Genomic DNA, 26,553 nt, shown 5'->3' with positions numbered 1-26,553 from the left:
TCCATCCTGTAGTTAGAATTTTCAAAATGAAAAACAGTTAAATATTTATACATTCTGGCTTCAGGCGTGGCTGGTGGGGATCTTTAAAATGCAGCTATGAATCGATTAAATTATTTTTATTTTAATATTCTCTAGGTCCATCTTTTTGATGATTATTTTAAAACTTAAAACCACCCATAAACTCGAAATAGATGTATTTGGTGTATTTATGCTTATAGAAACTTCTCAAAGACCATCTCATTCCTTCATTTTTTTAAACTGAATGAAATTAATATTTGAAATACCTCAAGACCTACTGGTGAGACATCATTAACCCATGAATGAGTTTTTATGGTTTCTTATAACCTCGAACAGCTGTACAGCAAAGTGATAAAAGGGGTCAATTAAACTAAAAAGAGCTCATATCAGCCTATAGGGAGAATAAAGTTCAAGTGAAAAAAAAAAGACAAAAGGTGGGAAAAGAGCAGGTCCAACACATTTTTTGATATCAAGATAAATCGGAAAAAAAATGTGTTTCTACCTTTGTATCATCTTCTAAAAACATAACAAAACAATCTGTACGTTAGTGATATCTAGACCTATTCAGAAGATTAAAAATAATGAGCATCTACCTAATAAGGGGAATAAATCAATCATCTTCTGAAACCAGACTTCTGTGTACAGTTAATGTGCTGTTGTGATTTCCACATCACTACAGAGGTACTCTAGGTGTTTTCACTCACTTTTGCTTCTTCACGTTAAATGTGCATGGTTTTCGTCACTATCCAACATTGACCTGCCTTTTTACTTTCACCTGTTGAAGGTGAGACAACTTTAACCATTACTATTCTTACAGGTGAAAGAACCTAGTATGTGATGTTCTGTACACTGGGTGAATGAATTAAAATATTTTGACGTGCAGGGTCTTTAATTAAGATTTACTCGAATTCCTACAATAAATCAATCGATAAATCAAGCAACGGTGCAGGTCCAAAAGCTTATGTTGGAGCTGTATTTGATGGCCAATACTGCCCTCATCTGCTCAGCTTGAGAACTGCATGTAAGAGCGCCCAACGCGCAATATAGCCGAGTGATTCCGGATATACACGACGAACGTCGGAGTTTCGGTGTGACGTATGCGCCCGCCCCCGAGTCCCCGCCCCTTCCCCCGCCCGTTCTCTATGCCCCTTCCAGGCTACACACAAGGCTGGAGAGTCTCCGGCAGCACGGCGCGTAACACAACCTACTGACAGCTGCGACTCACAACCAAGGAGGGAAAAGATGGAGCACAGAGACACCGACTTCAACATATTGCTAGCGACCGATTCATACAAGGTACGGTACCCGTGATGGTCTCGGGCGAACGAGGCATTAGGTGAAGGGAGAGTCGTTAAGAGTGAAAATTGACAAAGTCAAGGTGGTTTCATCATCAGTCCCAAGGCCATCACACTGTTCTGTGTGGCCGGTATCCATCGGTTCACCGCAGGCCAAATTAGTTGGGGGAGGGAGAAGAGGGCTGGTACAACAGAGACGGTGTACCACATTCACAATGCAGGCATCCTTTTTTCCCCTAGATTTCATGTAAGATCGCTATTACCATACCAGTCCCCCCCTCGGATTGCTAGTCATAATGGTCCGCAGCTAGCTGAGTTAGCTAGCTAGCGCATAGGGAGCGCAAGAGAGAGATGAAGGGTATTGATATTTAAAAAAAAGCTAGTATTAGCCCCTAGCTAGCAAGTGCTGTATGAACTGCACATGGGCAAAAGCTCAGTCACACTAGCTCGACGTCGTGTTAGCCACTATAGGGCTAGCTCGCACCACTCATAATGCAATTCATAACTTACGAGAAAACGAAAGTTAAAAAGGAATCACAAGGCAGCTAGACTTTCAAAGCGGGTTTAAGATGTTTGGCAGTGGGTAAGGGTTGTAAGTGTTTATACACTGGCTAACGACAAGAAACAACCCGCTGATAACCAGCAATATAAACAGAGGACAAATGATCTTAGAGTATTGTTTAAGCTCACGTAGCAAGTGGTTGCCTGGACGGCTGCCAGGTCAACTGCCACATGACACCATTCAGCAATTCGGTGATGCTGATGATAGGAAAGAAAGTCAGAAATGACAGGAGAGGGGAGTATGGGGCTACCAGCAGAGGCAGGAAGCCCAAGTACCTCGACTAAAACCTAGGCTCAGACTGAGCTGTACACCAGCTGAATGAATGAAAAAAAACTTGGTAATGTAGTCTAATGATACAAACTAACATCTTAAATGTATGTGTACATGGATGTACTTTCATTGTGTTTCATTGTGTTATCACTAATGTTAGTGTGGTTTAATTTGCCTACAACATCTCTTAAGTGTGCTGTTCAGTTATACTTCAATATTTCATGTTCTGTACCCATATATATCAGCTGCATTGCCATATCATAATTTTTTTTACTAAGGAAATAAAAAACAAAATCTTCACTTAAATACCTGCAAAATCTCCCGTCGGTGTGTAATGCACAGTCACACCTTACCTTTCATTTCATCCAAATGAGTGGTTTTGGTTTCATTTCATTGTTTCATTACAGTTTAACTTTCACTATAGAAAAAAATGAAAGTAAACGTATACCTGATTCTAGAAGTATTGATCGATTGGGATTATTGATGAACAGCCAGCACCACTGCTGACTGGTGTTAAGTGGATGTATATGTATATTATATAGTGTGGGTGTTTTTGTTTTGTTTTTTATGAGCAGAAACATCCCTTTGAAAGAGGTGGCAGTTTCATGTTGAGTGGTTTCTATAAAGTCTTAGCTTTCTGGCACCTCCTTTCATTTTAAACTAAGTCTAAAGTATCTGGATTGACTACCTTAATAAAGGGCATATGTAGTTAACCCCTTTATGAGACATCTACAGGGAAACTCAGTCTAGAGTATCGGATATTTCCTGATGCAACAATTACATAAAGTCCATTAAATCCTCCCACAAGGCTCATATTTCATTGACCCGACTTTATTCAAGTTATTAGAAAACAAAAAGTAGATTTCAAACAAAGACCCAGCATTTTCTGCTCCGCTTCACCACAATGTCAAATATCAGAATACAGCCGACACACATTTTCATTCACAGAAAACAGTTTTTCCTTGTAACTTAAGAAAGCTCACAAAGAGCTGCATAATATAAAATAGAAGAAGGCTACAGATGTTTTTGTTAGGTAGCAACAAAGTGTGCTCAAAGTAAAGCACAGCATTGTGTTAGAAGTCGTGTTTTCAGTCAAGTAGTGATAGTTAAAGCCCAGGGAGAAGCAGCAAATGCCTGACAAATGACAGTACAGATAAATGTCTCCTCACTGCAGCGCAGGCAAGTTTTACTTGTGTTGCAACACCTGTCACCCAGCTTTACCTTGTATGTGTAGCTTGGCCGTGCATGACCAAAGGGAAAGGTTAATTCAAAGAAATGCTCGCTGGTCTCTCAGAACAACTGAAGGCACACACAGGACATAAAAACAAACTCCACCTGAGCACCTTTGTGTTTTGTGTGCTTGAATTCAAAAGCAAACTCTCTGTCCCAAAGGCACGCCGGCCTATTGTCTGGAAGCATGCATTCAAAAAATCTCTGCTTGTTTGACAGGGAGGAGTTATATTGTGTTCTATTATTAGCACAGATTTTTAAAGAAAAGCCACATTAGTTTGTCACCATGTGACCACATTTGCATATTACACTCTTCTGACCCTTAAATCCAGAGTGAATGGTGGTGAGAAAGTAAGCAGGGATCCAGGGTCTTACATTAAAGTATCTGGGGTTTCATTTTAGCACTTCTTTCTTCTTTTTTTAATGCATCCCCTTGCTCTTATTTTGAAAGTTCGGGTCCTACTGTCCGGCTTAACCCGGCACTTCCTGCTTCATATTTCCTAATCAGAATTCTTGATACCTTTCACCTGGTTCTCCAGCGTGTCTTGATTGGACAGACCAACTGCATGTGTTGTTTGCGTCTTTGAAAACTGGCTGCAAGCTGAAAAGCCACTTCAACAGAGAACTGTTTCACGTGCCACTACGGAGAGGTGATCAAGCCCAGTGTTGCAGAGTTGGATTTTATCTTTGGAACCAGACTAACTGAACTGTCAGTATGTGTTGTTCCATTATTTGTCTTTGAATTGAACTCTTAACTTCAGGTAATGGGACAGTGCCCTGCATGTACTGCATTTCACGCGTGGTGATGATGGAAAAGGTTGTGGTAATAGATTTAAGGAACTTTTGTGAAACGTCCAAGCGTTTTCACAAGGCTGCCTTCATCATCTCCTTCCCAGTCTCTCGAAAGAGCAAAGGAGGAATTACTTGATGTTTATAGATGGCAACTTGTGTGTGAGAAAATTACTGACATTGCATTAACTTTCTGCGCTGTCATAGACGATAAGCGTCAGTGTATGTTTGGTGTTTTTGATTTTAATTATCCTGGAATCATTGCACCCTCAGTTAGCTCAGTATCATCAGAGTTTTAAAGGAGGAAGGAAGGAAAAAGAGGAAGCAGATAACAAACCCCAAACCTTACTTCAGTTGCGTTTGTGTCTGATCAGTTTTTTCAGTACAAAACCCAGACTGAATGAGCTTGTCATTGTATAATGAGTACTCAAAATATCATATCCTCAAATTTATGAACCTAGAGCCTGCTTACCAGTTATTCATATATGAAAATAGTAAGATTTACTTAACAAACATCTCCTTAGAGTTAAGAGGTACTGATAAGTGATGGCACTCTGTGGTTTTACCACTACATGCACCTCCTTCCATTACTGATACTGTTACTGTAAAACTGAATTGTGTAACTCAGTTGTTGGTCTTGTTTGTCGTAATTAGGTTCATGTTACAATAGATGGATGTTTTATAATCAAATATTCATGCGTGTCCTCTGCTGACATTTAATAATATTGGACGTACTGCTTGTGCTTTGAAACTCTGATTAGTTTTGCCATTCTAAAGCATTGGTTGTGTGTTTGTGTGTGTATACAGTGGGTGCCAATGAATATGTACACACGTGGTTGCACTCAGTGTCATGTTAAGTGTCTTGACTCTATTTTGAGTCCTCGAAAGCCCAGAGGAAAGGACACATATGGGGGTCAGAGTAACTGAGTGGTTCATTGACATTTATCTCATCTATACTCAATGTGGGTGTCAAGTAGTTTTGTATCTTACTGTATATTTAATGTCTTGATGCATGCGGAGTAATCCGGGTAAGGAACGCCCGAAAAGTTGATTCTCTTCTTCTGGATGTAGCGTTTTCAGTGGGAGAAACATTTTGTCCGAGTGACATCTTCAGTCTCAGCTGACTGCAGGTTTCCCCAAACTTTTAAAGAGTGTATTAGCATATTGACTGAAACTAGCCCAATGAATGAACAATGGGCTGTGAGGTCAGTTCTTGACCTTTTATATGGATATTGTCATGACCATTGATCAACAACCACTGATCAATAGCCACGAGTATCATTCACAGAGAGTTGGGGAATGGCTGCAATCACGGCGTTGTAAGATGGCGAAAGATGTTCAGAGATAGCCTTTCTCTTTTCACGTAAATGGCCTCCTTGACTCCGCGGTCAAACCAGCGTTCCTCCCTGTCCAGGATGTGTACATCCTCATCACTGAAAGAGTGGCCACTGGCCTGTAGGTGTGAATAGATTGTAGAGTCCTGGCCTGACGAATTAGCTCTTCTGTGTTGCCAGATCTCCAAAAGTTGATTCTGTTCATCTGGACGTAGCGTTTTCTGGGAAAAATGTTTCGTCACTCATCCAAGTGACTTCTTCAGTCTCACCTGGCATCTGTTGCCAGATGTTGTTTGGTCGTGGTCATGACCCTTTGCATATTAATGATCAAGATAAAGAACCACCAAACTTGGAAAAAGTGGGAGTCAAACTGGAAATGGAGAACATTCTTTTAGAGTTTCAGTAATGCTTATCAAGTAGTTAGTGTTTTCAGGAAAGTCAGCGTACAAACTGCACGCAAGCTGTTAGTGACCAAAACCATCGCAAGGTGTTTTTTTTTTTTTGTTTTTTTTGCAGCGCTGTAAACTCCTTTGTGAATCAATTTCACATCCTAGCGAAAGCAGACGGCCTACTGCAACCACTTGCCAACCTGTCAGCAATCAAACTTTCCCTAGCAACTGAAGGCTACCACTGAGTCTGCACTGTCTATGAGTTTTTGTGACTGGGCCTTAGCAATCAGTTTCATAGCAACAACTCGCCAACTGGTCATTGAGTACTTATTTTTCCTTGGTGACTAGTGTTTACCAAGGCGATCACCAGCCAGTCTCTAGGTATGTTTGATCAGAGTCTAATGTCTAACAATAATAAATGACTCTTGCTTGTACTGTGACTTGTACTTTGACTGTGTACACATTAGGTTCTCATGTGACACATGATGAGGCAGGAATATAATTTCTAAATGTAAGTGCACTTCAGTTGTGGTAGGAGCGTTGCTGGTAGGAGTTAAACCTTTAGTGCACTCTAGAAATCCATTAGCTCATTTAGGGATTTAATTAATGACTGATGGCTACCACTGACTATGTATCGTCTCCTTTTTGTGAGACTGTATCATATGGGTATGATAGTAGAGTCTGTTATTGAAACATGTCTGGACTTGCCTTAAGCTGTTGACTTGATTGCAGACACTGGGGATTCAATTTTCACTAGAAGTGCACATAAAGCTCCAAACAACCGTTTTATAGAGAAAATGTGTATGTGTGAGAGACAAATTCGACTTCTTTCTCCCTGAATGTAATTTTTTTTTTTTTAATGCATGACATTGAAACACTTTTACGAACTGAAATGTTTCATGCAATCAGATAAGTTGTGAAAATGTGTTTATTTGGTAAGAAGTTATTGATTCTATGGGATTTCTTCATTTCTGTGGAAGATAAGTTGTTGTTTTTTTTCAGTTTGAAAATGCTGCAATTTTCCTTTGAAATCCCATCGACGCCCTGAAATCAAGCAGGGTGTTGGTCATTATGCGTTGGTCCAAATTCCCTGTACACTAAATATTTTGCACAATCTTAAAACACATTGAGATAAAATCAGTTCCTTCGAATGGTGGGCTTGTGCAGTATTTTACAGTGCAAAATGTACAAGATACATTGTGAAACTGGGCTACAGTACAGGCCCATTGCCTCTTGACACTAATGATAAAATCTAGATGAGTCATTTTGCACTGGTGGCATTAGAGCTGGGCGATATGAGATTTTTTCATATCACGATATGTTTTTTTCATTTCAGGCGATAACGATATCTATCACGATATAAGCCAAATAACTATATTTGTAAGATTTAAATGTGCCGTTGCTCACAAGTAAAATGTGAAATAATCAGCAGCTTGTTTTTAAATATTTATTTCCCATAAGTTCAACAGGGTAGATGTACTTAAGGAACATGAGACTTTTTCAGATAAATAAAGGCAAATATTGCAAACTACACAAAAGGCAGCCGCTAAAGCGTTTAAGTTTCAAAATAGAACAAATGAAACAGACTAAATTGTCAATTCCACTTAGAAACAAAATATTAATTCTAAAAATAAATCTTAGTTTGTTTTACAGAAGAACAGACAAAACTGACTAACTTTTGTCAATATCAAATAAACTGAGAACTAAAAGGAAATTCTCAGTCTCTCCTTGTTGTATAGCTTAGCTTTTCAAACAGTTTTAACAGTTACTTTAGTCTGACAAAAGCCGAATGACGAATTAGCGCTTCCAGTCAGAGACTGAGGCTACGTCCACACGTACACGGGTATTTTTGAAAACGGAGATTTTCCCTTTTCGTTTTAAAAAATAATCCCGTTCACACGTAAAGGCAGAAATGAAGGAAAACGCTGCTATGAACATGCCAAAGCAGCAGGTGGCGCTAGATTCCTAACCGTGCAGAAATGTTGGCCAATCAGAAGTCTAGAAGCCTCGGTGGGAAAAAGTAAACAAAGCTGCGGCATAGAAGCAGAACCGAGTCGTATGTGTGGAGGGACAGTAACTGTGTGTATATGTAAGCATTTAAACACTGCAGAGAGTAGAATTAACAGTAACAGTATTGTAGAAATTCATTTCACCGAAACAATAACGTGGCGCACAGTGTGACGCATGCACCAGTTTATTGTATTTCCAGACTTGCTTTCGGCACAATTTACAGTGCACGCTACTCTGTTTTTTGTCAGACTTGAAATAGCCGAAATACCTTCAAACTACGGAATTTCTATGGCTCTTCCGTTCGACAATCTCTCCGGCATTGGAACCATCATCGGTTTTCTCTTCGGTCATGCTCGGTTGATTTTTCTAGTCGGCACACTCATTTCCTCCATTATGCGCTGGCTGCTTCCCAAACAAACACACACACGTGCGGCTTGGCACTTGTGCTGTACGTAGCAAGTCACGCGACGTGACGCTGCGGCTGTGATTGGTTCAGCTCTGCGCTACTGAATTTGGATCGGCTGACCTTTTTTTTTTTTTTTTTTTTTTTTTTTTTTTTTTTTTAAAGAGGACAAGAGCGGCGAGGTCTATCGCGATAGCTTAATTTCTCTATCGAGTAAAAGTTATATCGCGATACATATCGTTATCGTTCTATCGCCCAGCTCTAGGTGGCATGTTAACACATGCATACTAAATAAAAAATAAAGTAGTTAGTGATCACGTTTGGATGGGGTTTGACTCAACTTAGAAGTGAGTACACCTTCACCAATGTATTTCAGACTGAAATAAGATAAATTGGAGATGTTGTCTTAGTGTTCCTGGATCCAGAAATTTATTCATGCATGGTGTCTAGGGAATTTTCAGCTGTGGCAGAGGTATGCGGTATCAGACTGCTCTTGTTTTAGTTTTCTCCTAACCCGGTTAAACTGGTTAGTCATTGTTTATGGCCAGTCTAATTTGTCTTGTGCTCTGTTTTGGCAGGTAACGCATTATAAACAGTACCCCCCCAACACGAGTAAAGTGTACTCTTACTTCGAGTGCCGCGAGAAGAGGACAGACCCCAGCAAAAACAGAAAAGTCAAATATGACAAAACTGTCTTTTATGGCCTACAGTACATCCTGCACAAATATCTAAAAGGTAAGTTTGCCTTTTGTTTAAGTAAAAGCTCTGTAGCCAGACTAAACAAGTCAACATGACCTTGCAACTAAGTCCAAGCTTCTCAATGGCAAATAAACACAGATGGGAGGGAGTCTGGTCACATGCAGCCACCGCGTTGTGATATTTGCGTAAATAGAAGTGCTTCCAGTCCACTTAAATTAAATAAGGGTAACAGTTCAATACTTAAATCACACAACCAAGACATGGAAGCAAGCTGTGCACATGATGTTATGGTTCTAGTGCTGTGAATGCAGTTTACACAACCGCTATTTTGCTGTGGTCCAGCAAGCCTCAGTCTCTAGTCAGGCGAAAGATTTTTACTGGTTAATAAAAAAAAATTACCGTATTTCCCGGACTACAAAGCGCACCTGAATATTAGCCGCACAAGCTAAAATCAGGGGAAAATCCTGTTTTGTACATACATTAGCCGCACCTGACCAAAAGCCGCAGGTGTTTCAATGTTGACTTATCATATGTAAGAGAATATGCACAAAGGGAATTGTCAGGAAAGAGATGGCTGTTTGGAGACACCCCTTTTATTAATATTTTGAAAAACAAGTTATGGGTACATATTTGCACATGTAGTACATAACAGTAACCTACAGCACACCAGAAAAATAGATTCGGACTACCTTTTAGGCTCAGGTGCAGTGACACGGCTTTAACAAGAAGAAAAGTCAGTCATTCACCACCATCTTTCTCTTCCTCCTGCGCACTAAAACCACCAAAGTCCTCTTCTCCAGTGTCGGATACAAACAGGCTCAGGATGGCTTCGTCATCCACTCTCCGCTTCTCTCCTTCGTTGTCACTTTCAAAACCAAAGAAATCCTCATTGTCAGTGTCGGAGTCCTCCTCTCCATCATGCAGCAGTCCAGCCGGACGGACATGTGACTAACATACCACTCTTGAACCCCAATCCTTCCGCCAGGCAACGTAGTGCCGTACAACAGCGGAACAAACAAAACAAATCGTCTTACGATATGACAAAAATCATGGACAATCCATAGAAAAGCCGCACCTGACTAAAAGCCGCAGGGTTCAAAGCTTGTGCAAAAAGTAGCAGCTTATAGCCCGACAATTACGGTAAGTGTAGCTGAAAAAGTCGACATCCAGACTTTGGAGGGCCTTTTATAGTACTTGATTGGTCCCTGTGGGAGCACTCTATTGTTTTGGCCTTCCCTCTACAGGGCAAGGTCAGCATACAGGGAAAGTTGCAGAGCAGTGTGCCTAAGGCTTTTCAAAGTCATTGCTTTGCTGAAGGACACTTCAGCAGGGCAGGTGGTTTCTATCGAGTCCTGGAGCAACAGTTCTTTTATTCATTCGAAAAACAGCAAGGCTGCAGCGTGCTGCTTCACATTGATTAGGCCGTACAAAACAAACATACCACAAAAGAATCCAGGTTGGGAAAGAAATGAGAAAACAAGACCAGCCTGAAATAAGCCCAAAACACTTTATGCCCTAATTAACTCAAGATGATTAACGCTGACGCTCACGTCCTGAGAGGCAAAAGAGAGGGCAAGAGAGAGTGTCGAAAGAATCTCCCTCATGTCTGTTAAGCGGATTTCATGGTGTGGTAACAGAGGTGTGGAGAGAGTGCAACGGATAACAGAGAACAGAGACGGAGAGGACAAAAGCACAGCTGCTCTTTCGCTGTCCGAGGGAGAAAAGCTGGCTCGGCAGAGCATCGCTCGGAGCACAGCGATTAGGCCATCTACCAGCGATGCATCCTCGATCCTCTAACAGAATTGATTTCATGAGCAAGTGAAAGTTAAAAAAAAAACAGACCCTCTGTTTACCCAAAGCTACAAGAAAACCTCACCATTCAGAGAATTTAACCCGATAATGCATTGTTGAAAGAGGGTTACATTAAAGTAGCTTAGTATAAAATCTAGAAACAAAAGAAAGCAGCTAGCTCCACTTACACTTCATGATTTTATAAATATCGATAAAAATGATTGCACACACATGTAACACTTTTTTTTATTTCTCAGACTGTCAGACCTTTCTTTTGCATTTCCTAATAAACCACAGTATCCCCTTAGAGATCCTTTCCCATCTGTGGTATGCTGTGTTTCATAGTTTCCATGAACTAGAAACTAGTCAGACTTGAAATGAGACAAGGATGTAGTTTGTGTCACATGTTTTCCAAACAAAGATGCCTTCTCAGCAGCTTCAAACTTGATTATCGTGGTGGACAGTAGAGAAGCACACCAGTGCTGCGGTGTTTGTTTCACCAACCTCTTTGTCTGTACTGTCTCCCGCTTCCTCCTTTATTCCCCACCTACTTCCTGCTCTCCAGGAAAAGTAGTGACTCCAGAGAAGATTCAAGAGGCGAAGGAGGTCTACAGGGAACACTTCCAGGATGATGTTTTTAATGAGAAGGGGTGGACTTATATTTTGGAGGTAAGAGATTACTGAAAGATTTTTGTCTTTTTTCCTATATGATACATTTTTATAGGTATATTTGTAGACAGGTTTCCTAAACAATACAGAGTGTTTCAGGAAATGGTTTATTAAGGAAAAAATTGTGTGTACATGTAAACAAGCACATCGTAATGTTACCACATGAAACGCTGTGGTGTTGATGTGTCGCACATCAGAGAAGCTAGAGGTCACCAGGAGATTTGGTGTGTTGCTAGAAAACTGTTTTAAGGCATTTTTTTTTTTTTTTTTTTTTTTAATAATTAAAAACTGATTGTTTAAAAAAATCATTACTAAAAAGGATGCCACTATCAGATGCTCGTTTGCAGCAGTACAGACACAAAACTGTCATGGCCTCCTCCGTTTGACACATATCACAGTACCAGACCAACAGGAACACACACTCAGCCCCTCCCCCTCACTAGCAGCACTATATGAGGAATTCTGAGGGGTCAGTAAAGCATCAGTTTCAACAACATTAGTTAATTTGAATGGTATATGTTAGCCTTAGCCATCTAACTATTAGCAATTATTAGTTAGTCAAAGTAGTGGCTACGGCTAATAATAAAATAATATCGTTAACGTTGTTGCTAGGAAACAAACATTTTAATCTTCTGTGTTTGTAATATTAATACATGGTTCATTTCACTGGATAATGTATTATTTGTGTGTAGAAGATGTTAGGTTTAACAGACGCAAAGAAAAGTCTAAAGTCTACTAACAAATAAACAAAAATAGTAAGAACCTACTTTAAAGATTCCACTCTAACTGCAATTAAAATATAGTGCTGAGCCAAGTACAGCACAACCTCAGGCAACCAAAAATACAGTTTTTTTGCTTTTGTTTTTTCTGATAGAAATGTGTACCTTACTGTTATGTCCTCGATGGAATTTGTTGGGGTTTTTTTTTTCTTTTTTGTTTGTTTGTTCTATTTAAACTGAAATATGCAAATCTAATCGACAATTTAAAACTATGGAAATGAACATAATACTTCCCTTTAATTTACTTTTCCTTCCAAGTAAATGGCTTACCTCTGAAAATCTTTTGCTATAGCTTAGATATAAATCTGTTAATATATCCAGGAAGGTGATGCTGGTAACCTTATATATTTGTGTGCATTTCTTTGTGTTTACAGAAATACAACGGACACCTGCCCATTGAAATCAAGGCGGTGCCAGAGGGGAGTGTCATTCCTCGAGGCAATGTTTTGTTCACAGTGGAGAGCACAGACCCCGAATGCTACTGGCTCACTAACTGGGTGGAGGTACGTTTGGTTCATGGACACGGGTCAGGGTGGGATCTGAGAGGGCCCTGACATGACATGTTTTATTCATTTATGGATTTGAGGTGTACTTTTTATGTGTAATCTATAACAAAAAAACAGAATTTTGACTGTTGTTTAAATCTGTCTTGTGGGGTTCTGTTGCTTTTCAGTGTAATGCTAAATCACAGGAGAACCCCTTCACAGTGTAACTACTGGAAGAGCTCTATCAAGTTAAAAGCCCTCGTAAATTTCATACCCCTGTGCCCTCAAATAGCAGTGAAATGTTTTATGTGCTCATCACATTGCTACTAAAACTACATTGCTAGGCTTAGCGATACCATTTAATGGTTATTTGATAATTAATAGAAGAAGGAAGACATTAGCAACGTTTAGGTCCCATTTATTACAATAGAGAGGTAATAGTTTTATAAAAGCCATAAACAATTTAGTTTGGCAGCATGCCCTGTGACACTTCATGATTTCTTAAATCTCACTGAGTTGCAATTCTGCCATAGTTCATAGCTTAATACCCACTTGGAGACATACTTGTGTTACAACTGCAGCAAAAGTATAGTGTAGAGATTTCATTGAGTAGTCAAAGAATGTAGTAGTAATAGGCTCATATGGTCATTGTTGTACACTTACACTTCTTTGACGCCAAAAAAAGAAGTGTAAATTGAGTTTTGTATGCTGCAGACTGAAACAGCTCAGTGGTTCTGAAAAATACACTTAATCGCTTCTTTGTTGAGAGCACGGTGAAAATATTGATACCACTTTGGTGGCTCCGTAAAAGGCATGCAAAAGCCACCTACCAGCCCATTTTAAACTCCTTAACTACAACATAATGCGTGATCCCTTTTATTTAAAGGTCAGGGTGAGGAGCTGGCTCCACTCGAGACTATACAAGACTGCCATGAACTGATATGCTGCACATCAACAGAATAACCTGAGCATATACTGTTAATGTGATTATTTATATCTTCAAAACAAATCTACCAATGTCAGATATATGGTGTCTAGTTCAGTTAGAGCTAGCTGGATAGCCAGGCCTGCATCACTTTTGAGTATTATTGCTTTGTATATTTACAGAATTTATTGCTGTCCAAAATGAACATGACTTTTTGCTTCATGACTTAGTATCATGGAACTATGGTCACTTAGTATTTTATCTAGTAGTATTGTTAGCAAGAAAGCTAAAGTTAGCCTTGGGGCATTAATGTGGAAATTATTGATTTGTTGTCTTACTGTATTGATTGTAGTGCATATATGAATATATGTCTGTATCTAACCCATCTCCTCTTCAACGGGTTCGACTAATTTCAACTAATCTTTGCACAGACATCGTCACATATGCTGCTATTATGTTTGTAAAAAATGGTAATTGTATTTAATTTTTATATTTCAAGTTATATTCTCTGATTACGTTTATGTACATCGCTTATACGTAACTAAACGGTCACCAAAATTTGTGCCTGTGGTGTTGAGTCAACACTAAATACAGGATGGAGATTTTCAAAAAGCTGATGAAGTTAAAGTTATTGGTTAGCCCTAGTTATAGCTAGGTGGCTAGCAAGCTATTGCTAGGTTTTTTTTAGATTAGATTATTTTTTGCTACTAAAAAAGATGATTGGGAGGGGGCTGTTGTGACCCTCAGAAGTAAAGCATGGCGCCTGTAGGTGTTGAATACCCCACTGCTGTAGTTTTCCCAGTGTTTGTCACTCATCTGATTAGATGAGATTCATTGTATAAAAACTTAACCTAATATTAGTTATCGTATAGCTAATAGCAGTATTGCTAGTTTGCAAATGTAGCAGCTGGCTAGATCATCTTAGCTTACTCCCTGGCTAAAGTTGTTTCTGGCAAAATGCTATCTTGTCTTTCTGTTCAGTGTTTGTTGGCGGTGAAAGCTTGTTGATTTGCGGACTCCGTTCATTAGCTAATGTTAGCAGGTCATCGACTTTCCCAAAGTCAGTGAAGAAGCTTTTAAATAGCAGGGAAGATCTAGTTTTTTGAGATTATATCATATTTGATTTTGTCTTGTAATGATGTCATATTTTACCTTTGTTCACAGCCAGACTACCTGTGCTTTTCCTGATTCTACTATTTGTTCTACGATGATCTAATTAGCTTTAGTTTTATTTTTTACTACACAGACGAATGATGTCACTATTTCCATCTAACAAATAAGCATATTTAGCAAATGTCTTGTAACCATACTGTAGGTTTCACAAATAATTCACATAAAATTCCAGAGAAAGTTAAGTAGATTTGAGTGACTTTATTCTGGTAGTTTGAGTACTGCATTTTTACACTGAGCTGATCCACAGTGTGACTCTGAGATCAGGATTATCATGAACTTAATGCTGCATGAACAGGCTGTCCTCAATGACTCGGCGGAACAAGCACTTTCTTGCACTTCACTTTCACTTTCTGTTCTTCTGACTGCTGTCGTGTCTTGTGCTGGTTTTTTTTTTTCACCATGTCAAACCAGTTCATAAATATCACATTTGACTGCTCCTACAAATGAATCACGCCGTGATTAATCAGAAACGGCATTCTTTTGTTTGTCTGTTGATGCAAAAAACCTTTTTATAATCTATATGCACACACTTACCAGCATATTAGTATGTTCAGAAAGTCTAATGTATCCTGAAAGTGGTCTGCGTTTGGAGCTATTATGTGACGCGCGCACTCTCGACTCTGTAATGGCATAGTACTTTGAGGTCACCTACAGCCAAGAGCACTGTGACGACACGTCCACAAACCCATTTATACACACACTTGGTAAGTTTCTCTGGTTGATTTAAATACACACATAAACAGACACACATGGGGGTCGTTCTTCATGGCTGTGAAGTAAAATTAGCCACAGACTGGTGTCCTTGAGCTGCGTCACTAGGTCATACTCTATTTATCTCTTTCCCTTTCACTCTTGCTGTCCCTTCTTGTTTCGATTTTCTCATTTTCTTCTTTGTCACATCATTTTTTCCCCTTTCTTCTCTATTGCTTTCTTGTCCTTTTTATTTATTTATTTTTTGCCATTGCCTTCCCCATTCTCATCCCGCTCTGTGGTTCCTTATCGCCGTCCATTTTGTTCTGGGACATTGACAGAGTAGTTGTGTTGTTGTTGTGTGTAGGGTGTGCATTCCTTCTTAGTGTTGCTCTTACTGCCCCTCCATTTTACCGTGGCAGCAGGTATCCTTTACAAACTGTCGCCTGACAATGATAGAAAAATTGCAGTGTAACAATGCTTACACTGTACTTAATCTTTTACCACACAAATGTAGAATTGGTTATAACTACTACATGCCCATGCTACAGTGTTGTTTGATCTGTTTGTGCAGCTGGCAAACCGATACTCTTAATCACACTGAAAAAAGATGGCGTTTGTATGATTAAAAACAGGCATTTTAGCACCCCGCTAGGTGTGTATCATTTGGCTTTTGTAGATAAAAATGACATAAGATGCTTTTATAAGGTATAATATGTGTATAAAGGCTCAAAACAGGGTGATTAAGCCTGTTGCCATGCAACACAATGTCATCTTGACATCATAAAATCCCATGCGTAACTCAACTTTTCTAAGATATAAATTAGATGTTACTGTTGTGAAATAAAAAAATGATACAGTTCTTTTAAACAGTGTTATTAGTGCATAAATGCTACCAGTGGGTCATTTTAACCTGTTCCTTCTAGGCAACAAAGGGACATGATAATGTGTGATATAAATAAGAACTTTCAGTGGCCTGTGCAAAGTTTGGTTGCTCAACTGCTTATAGTCGAGGAGGAGTTTGCGGACAAGGAAACAAACAGGCACATGCGCATTTTTGTTTTATTGTAAGAAATTTACAGCTCAAGCTTTATGTGTACCTCTATGAAGACATGCGTTCCAGAGGTGGAGAGTGGGGATATTTTGGTCTTCCTGAAACCCCTACAAGAGCTATTTAAGTGCTGAGACTCGTTTTAAAGGTTAAGGCTGGCATTAGCATTAAAGGACAGGGTCGGGGGCTAAATGTCAGTGAATGTCCTCGCAGAGATAGCCTTACAAATGCATGTCTGTGTGCGTACACATGGACTTTGGACTTTCTTTGGCAGTCACATGAGTCCATATTATGGAATTATAATTAGGCTGGGGATGCATGTGACCTGCTCAGTGTTATAAGGTAGAAACACACCGCATAGTGTTAGGAGGCACAAAGAGTGTGAGCTAGGTAAACAGAGAATTTTTATAGCCTTAGTTATATTTAGAGTTTTAGTCTTGCTTGGTGTGTTTATCTGCTGTTAATAAGGTTCAGCCTACATAGCATAGTACTTGGTTGTCATTCCTAACATGAAATGTTTAAATCGCAGTAAGCGGTTACATAGTGTTAGTTTAGCGCTCTTGTTCATAATCCTCTTGTCACCATATTCCACAGGTTTCTCTTTCTATCAAACTTTTTCTGCATCATCTGTTCTTACCGCAGCTTAAATCTGATGATTGCTTTGACAAAATGGATTTTGAATTTACAAGGAGGAGAGCTTTAGAAAGCGAGGGCAAAACACTGACTGGCAGATCTTCACAGAATCACGCTCTATGCTTCAGACTGCAGGAACTATGTATTCCTAAAATTTCCCAGGTGGTGGAGAGTACAGATAAGCCACTTGTTTTCATATTAAAGTCATTGACTGTGGTCCAGAGTTGACATGAAGCAACAAGGAATGTGCTTTTCCCAGAGTTTGTCTTTGGTGAATGAGCAGGCCGCTGTGATCCCTCTGAGCCTGTTAGTTTGGGGTTTTAGTACCATTTAAATATTGGGAAAGCAGAAGAATTGGGCCAGACATTCACCGGTCTGTTGCCTGCAGGGGAAAAAAAACTTGACTATGCTTGCTTTTTTCTTTTTTGCTTACCATTAACTGTTATGAATATTTAGTCCGATAACCTGCTTGTTTGCTATAATAAATGCACATGGAAAAACTTAGAGCATAATGACACCCTGAACAATTTATAAATATCCAGTAAAGTGAACTGAACTCTCCTTTCTTTCTCCGTCAGACCATCCTGGTTCAGATCTGGTATCCCATCACTGTGGCGACCAACTCTAGAGAGCAAAAGAAGATCCTTGCCAAGTACCTCTTAGAGACTTCGGGGAATTTGGAGGGGCTGGAGTATAAACTACATGACTTCGGCTACAGAGGCGTGTCCTCACAAGAGGTATGGAGAAAGCTAAAGGATTTAAATCTGGTTAATTTAAGGACAAGGACAATAAAGCTCATCAGAGATTTCAAAAACAAAGAAAATTAAGACTTGGTCTAGTCCACATTTTGCTCTCCCTTGCAAACGCAAGGTTTGAACAGGAGGTGGGCGGGGCTTCTCTGCTCAAAGCCATCAAAGAGCATCTGCAATTGCAAATCTATAAATGAGAAAATAAGGGGAAACATTATTTCTACTTTAAGGTTGTTTACAGCACTTCAAGGTCCCTAACCCCCACCCTATCCTCTTTATTCACAGACTGCTGGCATAGGAGCCTCCGCCCATCTGGTCAACTTCAAGGGCACAGACACGGTCGCTGGCATCGGAGTCATTAAGAAGTACTATGGCACCAAGGACCCTGTGCCAGGCTTCTCAGTGCCCGCTGCCGAGCACAGGTACACACACGCTTTACTTTACTGGCCTTATTTATTTAGTGTTAATCTGTAAAGGACTTTATGTTCCTGCTTAGAGATGGAATATTTGTCTGTGCAGTGTACCGTTCTGAGCTGTGTTTTATTGCAGATACGACCGCACAGTTTAGAGATTTACTTCCAGACTCCATGTAATGACGGGTGTCTGAGAAACACTGCTTTCAAGGGACTCCCAAGATTTACACAAACTTTAAGCAGCTCATGCAGGTTGCTAAATTACTGCACACAGTTTTAATTATCTGCATTTAGGCCACACATTCACCTGTTCTCTTGGAAAATCTCAGCTGTCTTCATCTGTATTGCTGCTTTTGATGAAATGGTGCACAGTTTGGCCAAGAGCCCACTCTGAAATCCAGCTTTTCATCCACAGAGAAGGAAACTCTCTTCAAATAACACCTAATTATGTGCCAAAGCTGTTGATGTAGAGATGTTTGTCAGCCAGAGTGAATATTTATTCAACATTTGGCTCATGATGGTGTTAATTTTCTCTCCTGACTTGTGCTTGGTCACCCTCGCAGTCATTATCTGGTTCGTCTATTTCATTCGGTGAATGGTGCTGTAATTAGCTGGAAGTGAGAGTTTTGATTGGCTGCTGCCCCGGCGCACATCTCTCTCCATTTATCCTGCTTACAGACACCTCTCCCTTTCTGTTTCGCTCTCATGCGCGCACACACAGCAGCTTCCTACTGGCCGCCAGCGCTGTTACTGCTGCACCAGCGCACCCTTCTTCCCCATACCAGTGCATTGTGGGATAGTGGCTGGAGTTGTTATAGCAACTGTTATGCAATGGCCTCCCTCCTGAAATCGGTTTCGTTTCTACCTCCTCGGTGGGAGGAGTCGCAGTGATATTCCAGAGGAAAAGGGAGGGTTGATTTTTTTTTTTTTTTTTTTAAGAGAAAAGGTGTGTCACCCTTAGTTTGAAGAAATCAGTGCCAGCAGTGTGTGCACACTGCACACGTTTCATGTATTGGGGTTGTGCCAAGAAGCTCAGGAGCTGCAGCGCATTAAACTAAAATTATCTTCAGGGCCAAGTTGGATTCTGGAACAACACAATGGAGAGAGCACCAAATCCTTAAAACAAAGCAACATGATCATTACAAGCATCTGCTGTCCAAGACCTAATAAGCCTAAAGTCCAGATCTTCATATTTTTCTGCACTTTTCCATTTACCTTACCTTATTATCATGGTGCGTGATGCATTAACATTAATATTTGATGTATTCATCAGGAGCTCTGTGTGGGTTCTATCACCTTTTTCTCCTTGTCTGACTCTACACTGGTGATGCTAGGCGATGCAGAAGAACGCCAGCATCAGAAGTACACACAGCTGTTGTACAGTACCTGTAAGATCATATTTGGGCTCGTCTTAGACTAAAACCTGGAGTGCAGCGCCCTCTTCTGGACACTCTGGGACATTATCACTCAATCACTGTGTTTGGTCTTTCCTGTCTACTCTTCTTCAGATGTATATTTAATAGCTCTGCCATTCTCTCTGCAGTACCATCACAGCGTGGGGGAAAGACCATGAAAAAGATGCCTTCGAGCACATCATCAAGCAGTTTCCCAGCGTGCCTGTGTCCATAGTCAGCGACAGCTACGACATCTACAACGCCTGCGAGAAGATTTGGGGAGAAGACCTGCGGGCGCTGATCGAGATGCGCAGCGCAGACGCCCCGCTCGTCGTTCGACCAGACTCAGGAAACCCGCTCGATACGGTTTTGAAGGTGCGGTCACACAAACGGCTTTACTTTCATTTATAGTCTTTAACCCAGCCAGGAAACTCAACTTTTCCTCTCTGTACCTCCTCCTCCATCCTCTCTTCTTTGACTGTTTACAGGTTTTGGAGATTCTAGGGAAGAAGTTTGCACCAAAGGAGAACTCTAAAGGGTTCAAGGTTCTCCCTCCTTACATTAGAGTCATACAAGGAGATGGAGTGGATATCAACACACTGCAAGAGGTACAGGCACATGGCGCCAGCTGTTCAAAGTTTGAAGGCAGCAGCAAGGTTTGATTGTGTGTATTTGTTTCCCAGATTGTGGAGGGAATGAAGCAACACAGATGGTCCATTGAGAACATTACCTTCGGGTCCGGAGGGGCTCTGCTGCAGAAACTGACCAGAGATCTGCTCAACTGCTCATTCAAATGCAGCTACGTGGTCACTAACGGACTAGGGGTGAGGACCGGGTGAATGGGTCTACATTTGTTAGGTGGCTTTGTAGCTGTTTAAGTGCACTTTCTGGAAATCTTTATTTATTCAGCCATGATCCCAGGCAGACTTTTCAGGGATGTCCTTTCTGTTTCAGTGTGACATAGATCTTTTTGTGCTGTATCTCAGGTGAACGTGTTCAAGGATCCGGTGGCAGATCCCAACAAGAGGTCGAAGAAAGGTCGTCTGTCTCTACACCGGACCCAGAGCGGAGACTTTGTCACTCTGGAGGAGGGCAAGGGCGATCTGGAGGAGTATGGCGTGGTGAGTTCACACCACGTGGTGAGAGTGAATGAATAGTGGCATTGTAAAGTGCTTTGGGTGCCTTGAAAAGCGCTATATAAATCCAATCCATTATTATTATTATAAACCCTTTTCTTTACTCAATTGTTTTGATTGTTCACATGTAATTTGATTTCATACGAACACTGCCGTTCTCACTTTTTTTGTTGTTTTGTCTTTACTCTTTCCTCCAGGACCTGTTGCACACTGTCTTTCGTAATGGGAAGATTGTGAAGATGTACACATTTGACGAAGTCAGAGACAATGCTAAGCTCAAAGAGAGCGAGCTTGAAGAGCTGCTGCACTGAGTGCAGTCCTGCTAATCCCCACATAATATCCAAACCCCCCACCCTCCAAAAAAATATCCTTTTCCTTTCAATCTTTCACCTGTAGGCTTCCATTGTCACCCTAGAGAATGGAGGTAGTGTGCACTGTTGATAGACCCCACTTTTTAAGCCTGAGAATCCCTCAGTATGTCCCTATAAACTCCAGATTTCCTTAAAATTCCTGAATTTTCACCCTCTGTTCTCCAGCCGAGTGGGGAAGCTTTAAAAACGCCTCAGATCAGTGACAAAGCCCTTTAGAGTCGGGGGGTGGGGGTGGGAGTCGGGAACAGAAGGAAAATGTGTTGTTGTGAGCAAAAGAAAAAGATGTGAGAGAAGTTGTGATTGTGATGTTAGAACATTCAAATCCTTGTGCTACTGCCCTAAGTTGATCACCAGCGCGTTGCACTGATAGGCCGGCTACATTGCAGCTTAATGAATATGTCCGGCTGCTGGTAGGAGGCGTGGCGACAGACCTTTTCCCGTGACGCCACACGCGCGAGGGCGCTTGAGATGATTGTAGGTTTTTTGAATGAGCATTTCGACGGCCACGTGCCGAATGCACCTGAGATGAGTGAGAAAGAACCTGGCGGAAGCCACACCCACACGAGTTAACATTCTCCATGTATCCTGTACAGAACTGTTTAGAAAAAAAATACATGTCTGAATCTACTTAGCGTTGTCTTTTATGTGAAGCAAGAAAACGATCACGGTATATCACAATGCACCGATTACACTTGGACTTAAGGAAAAATCATGAACCAAGCGTTCATGGAGCACGAGTAATGAAAGGTTAATTTCCTCCACAGTTCTTGCTTTTTAATAGTTACAATTAATAAATAAACAAAACGAATTACAGTAGGCCAATATTTAAGTCAAGTACTCCCACTGTCCCACCACAAAATTATTGGTGCATCTCTGGAGGTATATCTGATCATTTACTTACTGTTATGTTGCCCACAGCGCGTTCCCATCATGAAGGTTTGATCTACAATCCAAATCACACCACAAAAATCACAAATGGAGGAAGACGGAGTTTAATAAATCACTTTTTTTTTTTTCTTTGTAATTCTTATTGATTTTTCAGATTCAGGTTTGATTACATTCAAATAATCATTCAGTAATAGACATTTAAATCGATCGGAAATTAAAAAGGCCCAGAGATTAGATGGTTCCCACTGAACTTTAACGAGTGGGGTTTTTTGGACTAGGTCTTCATGATGGTGAATGGCCACTCTTTGCTGTTAATCAGACCAAGAGTTGATGTGAAAAAAATATACATTGCAGAAATCGTCTTCACTGGAATGAAGAGGACAAAAACCTTATGTGTTTCTGAAAGATGACGTGCATATATGTGGCGCCTTGGCTGAGATGTTTGTTCGGTGTTGGTTCTGATGTCTTTGTGTGTGTGAATGTGAGTGAGTGTGTGTGTGTGGGGGGGTGAGAGAGACGTTTTCTTCCTTTAAACGACTGTGTGCTATTCCTTTTTCTGCAAATGTGCTTGTTTGTCGTGGGAATAAAACAACATTCTTCCCGGCCTTTTATTCTGAAAGGAGACGTTGTGACAGTCTAGTGGAGAGTTAGTTTAACTTTTTGGCAAACAAGAGGTTTATAAATGAAAAAATTAAAAAAGCGAGAGTACTTTCTGACACTAACATGCACCAGCTATGCATTGGTAGTCGGTGGAGCATAGTTGCTGGTCAGAGAAGCATTTCCCCTTAGTATCACTGCCTTAACTTTTGAAGGGGAGGAATGGTTTGGATTTATTGCCCTGGTGTAAATGGGGGTTTCGCTTGCTAATGCCTTTCGGAGTTGATCAACTTTCCATTCAGAGCATCTTAGCCAGATTGTGGTGGGTGTCATTTCCTGAGTTGGCCTTTTTCAGAGTGAAGGGATTTTTCTAGTAGAGCGCTAGGAGCTGGTGACATCACAGGACAAAGAGAGTTGCGTTTTTTTTTGTTTTTTTTTAATAGCAGTCGCCAAGTTGTGAAAGTACCAGAGTGACTTATCTCAGTACAGTCCACAGGAGATAAATCCTTTGGTGCTCCTCATAATTCACGTAGCGCCACCAAAAGGATTACATTTGAAGCTCTCGGGTTTGTGGATTGCCATTTGTGATTCCTTCCACGGGGTTGATTTAGTCGTAATCACATGACACTGTAATCGTGAGCGTTGCTGGTAATTCAGGCTCAAAGGCACTCTCACAGAGCTGCTGCCCCGGCTGTAGGCTGTCTTGTTTAAACTTTAAAGCCTCCAGGTGGTAATTTGTTCCCGCTCTTCAGACACTCAGCTGCTTCACATTCATAACTTCACACGCTACGCCCTCTGGGAGCTCCACAGAGCTGCAGCAGCCTCACCGGAGCTATTAGAGCATCAGCGACCTCCTTTTTTTTTTTTTTTTTTCTTTCTTTCTTTCTTTCTTTCTTTCTTTCTTAAAGGTTCCCTCACAGACACTGACCCTGCTCTCCCCCCCCCCCCCCCCCCCCCCCCCCAATGTAACCAACCTTGATAACGCCTGTGATGTCACCAACTCCCATTCCTCTCCACTGGCTCAGAGCCATCGCGCTCAAACACAGACAAGCTGAGCGAACCACACACTGATACAACATCGGACCGTTATTCAATCTTCCTGTTTTGTTTTGTTTTTTTCCTTCTTCCCGCTGCTGTTATCCGTGAGGTCATGTCATCCAGCAAGTAATGAACCTGTAGTCCTTTTACATTCAGTAAAATTTTCATTTTACTATTTTGATACTGTCTCGGTTCTTACCTCAGAGAGATATTATTTTGTATGACAAAGGAAAAAAACAAACAAAACCAATAATATGCCAGAAATCTAGCGGTAAATATCCTTATTTACAACTGATGCGGCCATGCTGCCTTCTCACTTGTACATAAAAACAAGTAGTTTGACTGAAAGTGGAGAGGGCAAGTTAGGGGAGACGACCACACTTGATGAAATTATTATTTTTGTCAAAACGATCATTTTTGTACCAACAGAAGAATATCCAAAACTGCTTGACAGACCTAGCAGTGCGACTGTCGAGCTTTTAGCTTCTGTTTGTGTGGGCGTGTGGTCCGGTGGGAGTGCTCTGTGTGCGCGTGTAATGAATGAAAGTGTTTGTGGATACTATTTTTTTTCCCTCTCTCTGTTGTTGTTGTTTTACTTGTATGTATATGTTGATTGTTCCAAATTCTCTCCCAGCACAAATGATATTTTAACTAACATAACATGCTATGTTGTCAACAATACATTGATTAAAGATGCCACCCTGTCAGTTTGAAGTGCTTCATTTATCGCGCCTCCTTTTTGTTTTTCCATTGATAGCGTTGGCCTTTCCAACAAGTGCCTCCGAAACGACTTAACAGCCCTAATGCAGAGACCGCTGGGAGGCTGTGTGAAATGTACATTGAAAACACAAAGTCGTGAATATGGAATCTTACAGAGCCGCTTTTGATTCACAGAAGAACACAGAAAACACATCACATGTTTAAAAATGAGCAAATATACCATTTTAGGAAAAGTATTGGCTCGTCACATTCACTGAATTTGATGGCAGCGTTACAAAATACTTGCGACACGGCCATGTTTACTGCTGTGTAACGACAGTCTGGGAACTGAAGAGACCAGCTGCTGGAATTCTGGGAGAGGAATGTTTTCCAATTCTTGTTTGAAGGCTTCAGCTGGTGAGAAGTCTGGACTGCAGGCTGGCCAATTCAGCACCCGGACTCTTCTACTATGAAGCCATGCTGTTGTAATTGATCCAGTATGCAGTTTAACATTGCTTTGTTAAAATGTGTGAGGCCTGCCCTGAAAAACATGTATGGTTGGGAGCATATGTTCCTCTTGAACCTGTATATACATTTCAAATTAATGGTAGATGTGCAGGCTGTTAATTCCACAGGCACTAATGGACCCCAATACCAACAGAGATGCAGGCTTACGAGCTGGATGGTCCTTCTGTACTCCAGAGGATGTGGCGTTCATGTTCTCCAAAAAGAATTTCAAATTTCAATTATCTGACCACAGGGGAGTTTTCCACTTTGCTTCAATCCATTTTAAACGAGCTTTGGCCCAGAGAAGACGCCAGTGTTTCTGGATCACATTCACATATGGCTTCTTCTTTGCATGCTAGAGGCTTAACCTGTGTTAATAAACAGTGATTTCTGGAAGTGTTCCTGAGCCCATGCAGTGATCTAAAGGACAGAATCATGTCATATTTTTAATGCTGGGCTTCCTGAAGCCCCAGAGATTGCAGGTATCCAGTACTGATTTCTGGCCTTGTCCCCTCTGCATAGAGATGTCTTCAGAGTCTCTCAATCTTTTTAATCTTTTTCAAAATTTACTTACTCTTCCAGCCTTAGTATAAATAGTGAAATTTCTCAGTTTAAATATTTGATGTTTTCTGTGTTATACTGTGAATAAACTGTTGGTTAATGGGATTTGCAAATCAGTGCATTCTATTTTCATTTACATCTTACACAGCATCCCCACTGTTTTGAAATTAATGATAAAGCCTTAGATATTTTTACAGCAGCAACGTAGGAAGGCATTAAACAGTGAGCCCACATTTGGAGCTTTAATGGTCAACCAGGCATCAGACTTTAACACAGGAGGCTGGTGTTTGTTTTCTTTCTCCAAGTGACAGCAGCTCCTGAATCATAATGTTTCTTTAAACCTAGTAAATCTTTAATCACAGGTTGGAACAGTTTGTATATTCAACGAGTTAAAAATGCTGACTTTATAATGTTTATTTGAAAATTTAAAATCCTGATAAAGTTAATAGTATAAAAGATGACTGCAGCTTTTAGTACTGAAAAGTAAAAAACTATTCAAATGTGCCTTAAACCTGCATTCACTTTAATCACCAGCAGAGGGGTGCAGGAAGACTTCTGGAAAACATCCCTCTTCTCCCTTTCTGTGACCTCAGAAAACACTTTCCTAGTTTCATCACGAACTTAAGTTTAATCACAAGTTTAAAGTCAAATTGAACAGGGCGTTAGTGTCATTTTGTAAATTATGGTCATTCTAAGGCTTAGGCAGGATATTCTCACTGGCTAACAACTTGCCAATTATAACAACTCCTCGTCCATCACACGTGGTTTCACAATAGAAAGCCCAAGATAAAGGCTTCATAACAGAATTTCACTAACTAATGGGTGACATCGTGGTGGTTATTTCCAGCTTTTATATTATCTGCGGTAAAGATTTGAACATAGGAATTCCTTCTCCTGCAGTTTCTTCCTCTAAATGAGCAGGCAGGCTTTGTGTTCCTCACACTCCATTAATACAATTTTCAGATGGATGGATTTGAATGTAGCCACTCTGACTGCATCAGTTTG

At 40.6% G+C, this 26,553-nt stretch overlaps 1 protein-coding gene across 1 annotated transcript; it reads left to right on the top strand.

The window, feature by feature from the left end:
• The first annotated feature begins 1,157 nt into the window (after positions 1-1,157).
• On the top strand, positions 1,158-24,488 carry nampt1 (nicotinamide phosphoribosyltransferase 1). Its single transcript, XM_085385989.1, has 11 exons — positions 1,158-1,314; positions 8,879-9,035; positions 11,356-11,459; positions 12,613-12,741; positions 17,774-17,932; positions 18,230-18,366; positions 19,901-20,126; positions 20,240-20,359; positions 20,435-20,575; positions 20,738-20,872; positions 21,085-24,488. The coding sequence occupies exons 1-11, from the start codon at positions 1,261-1,263 to the stop codon at positions 21,196-21,198; spliced, it is 1,476 nt and encodes a 491-aa protein (XP_085242115.1). The 5' UTR covers positions 1,158-1,260; the 3' UTR covers positions 21,199-24,488.
• The last annotated feature ends 2,065 nt before the right edge of the window (positions 24,489-26,553 follow it).

This window comes from Rhamphochromis longiceps, linkage group LG17 (assembly GCF_057381845.1).
Source record: "Rhamphochromis longiceps isolate RC_006_pf linkage group LG17, R_longiceps_female_GT1.1, whole genome shotgun sequence".
NCBI classification, from domain to species: Eukaryota; Metazoa; Chordata; class Actinopteri; order Cichliformes; family Cichlidae; genus Rhamphochromis; species Rhamphochromis longiceps.
Note: the sequence above shows the minus strand (reverse complement) of the source record. Positions and strands in the feature narration are given on the sequence as shown.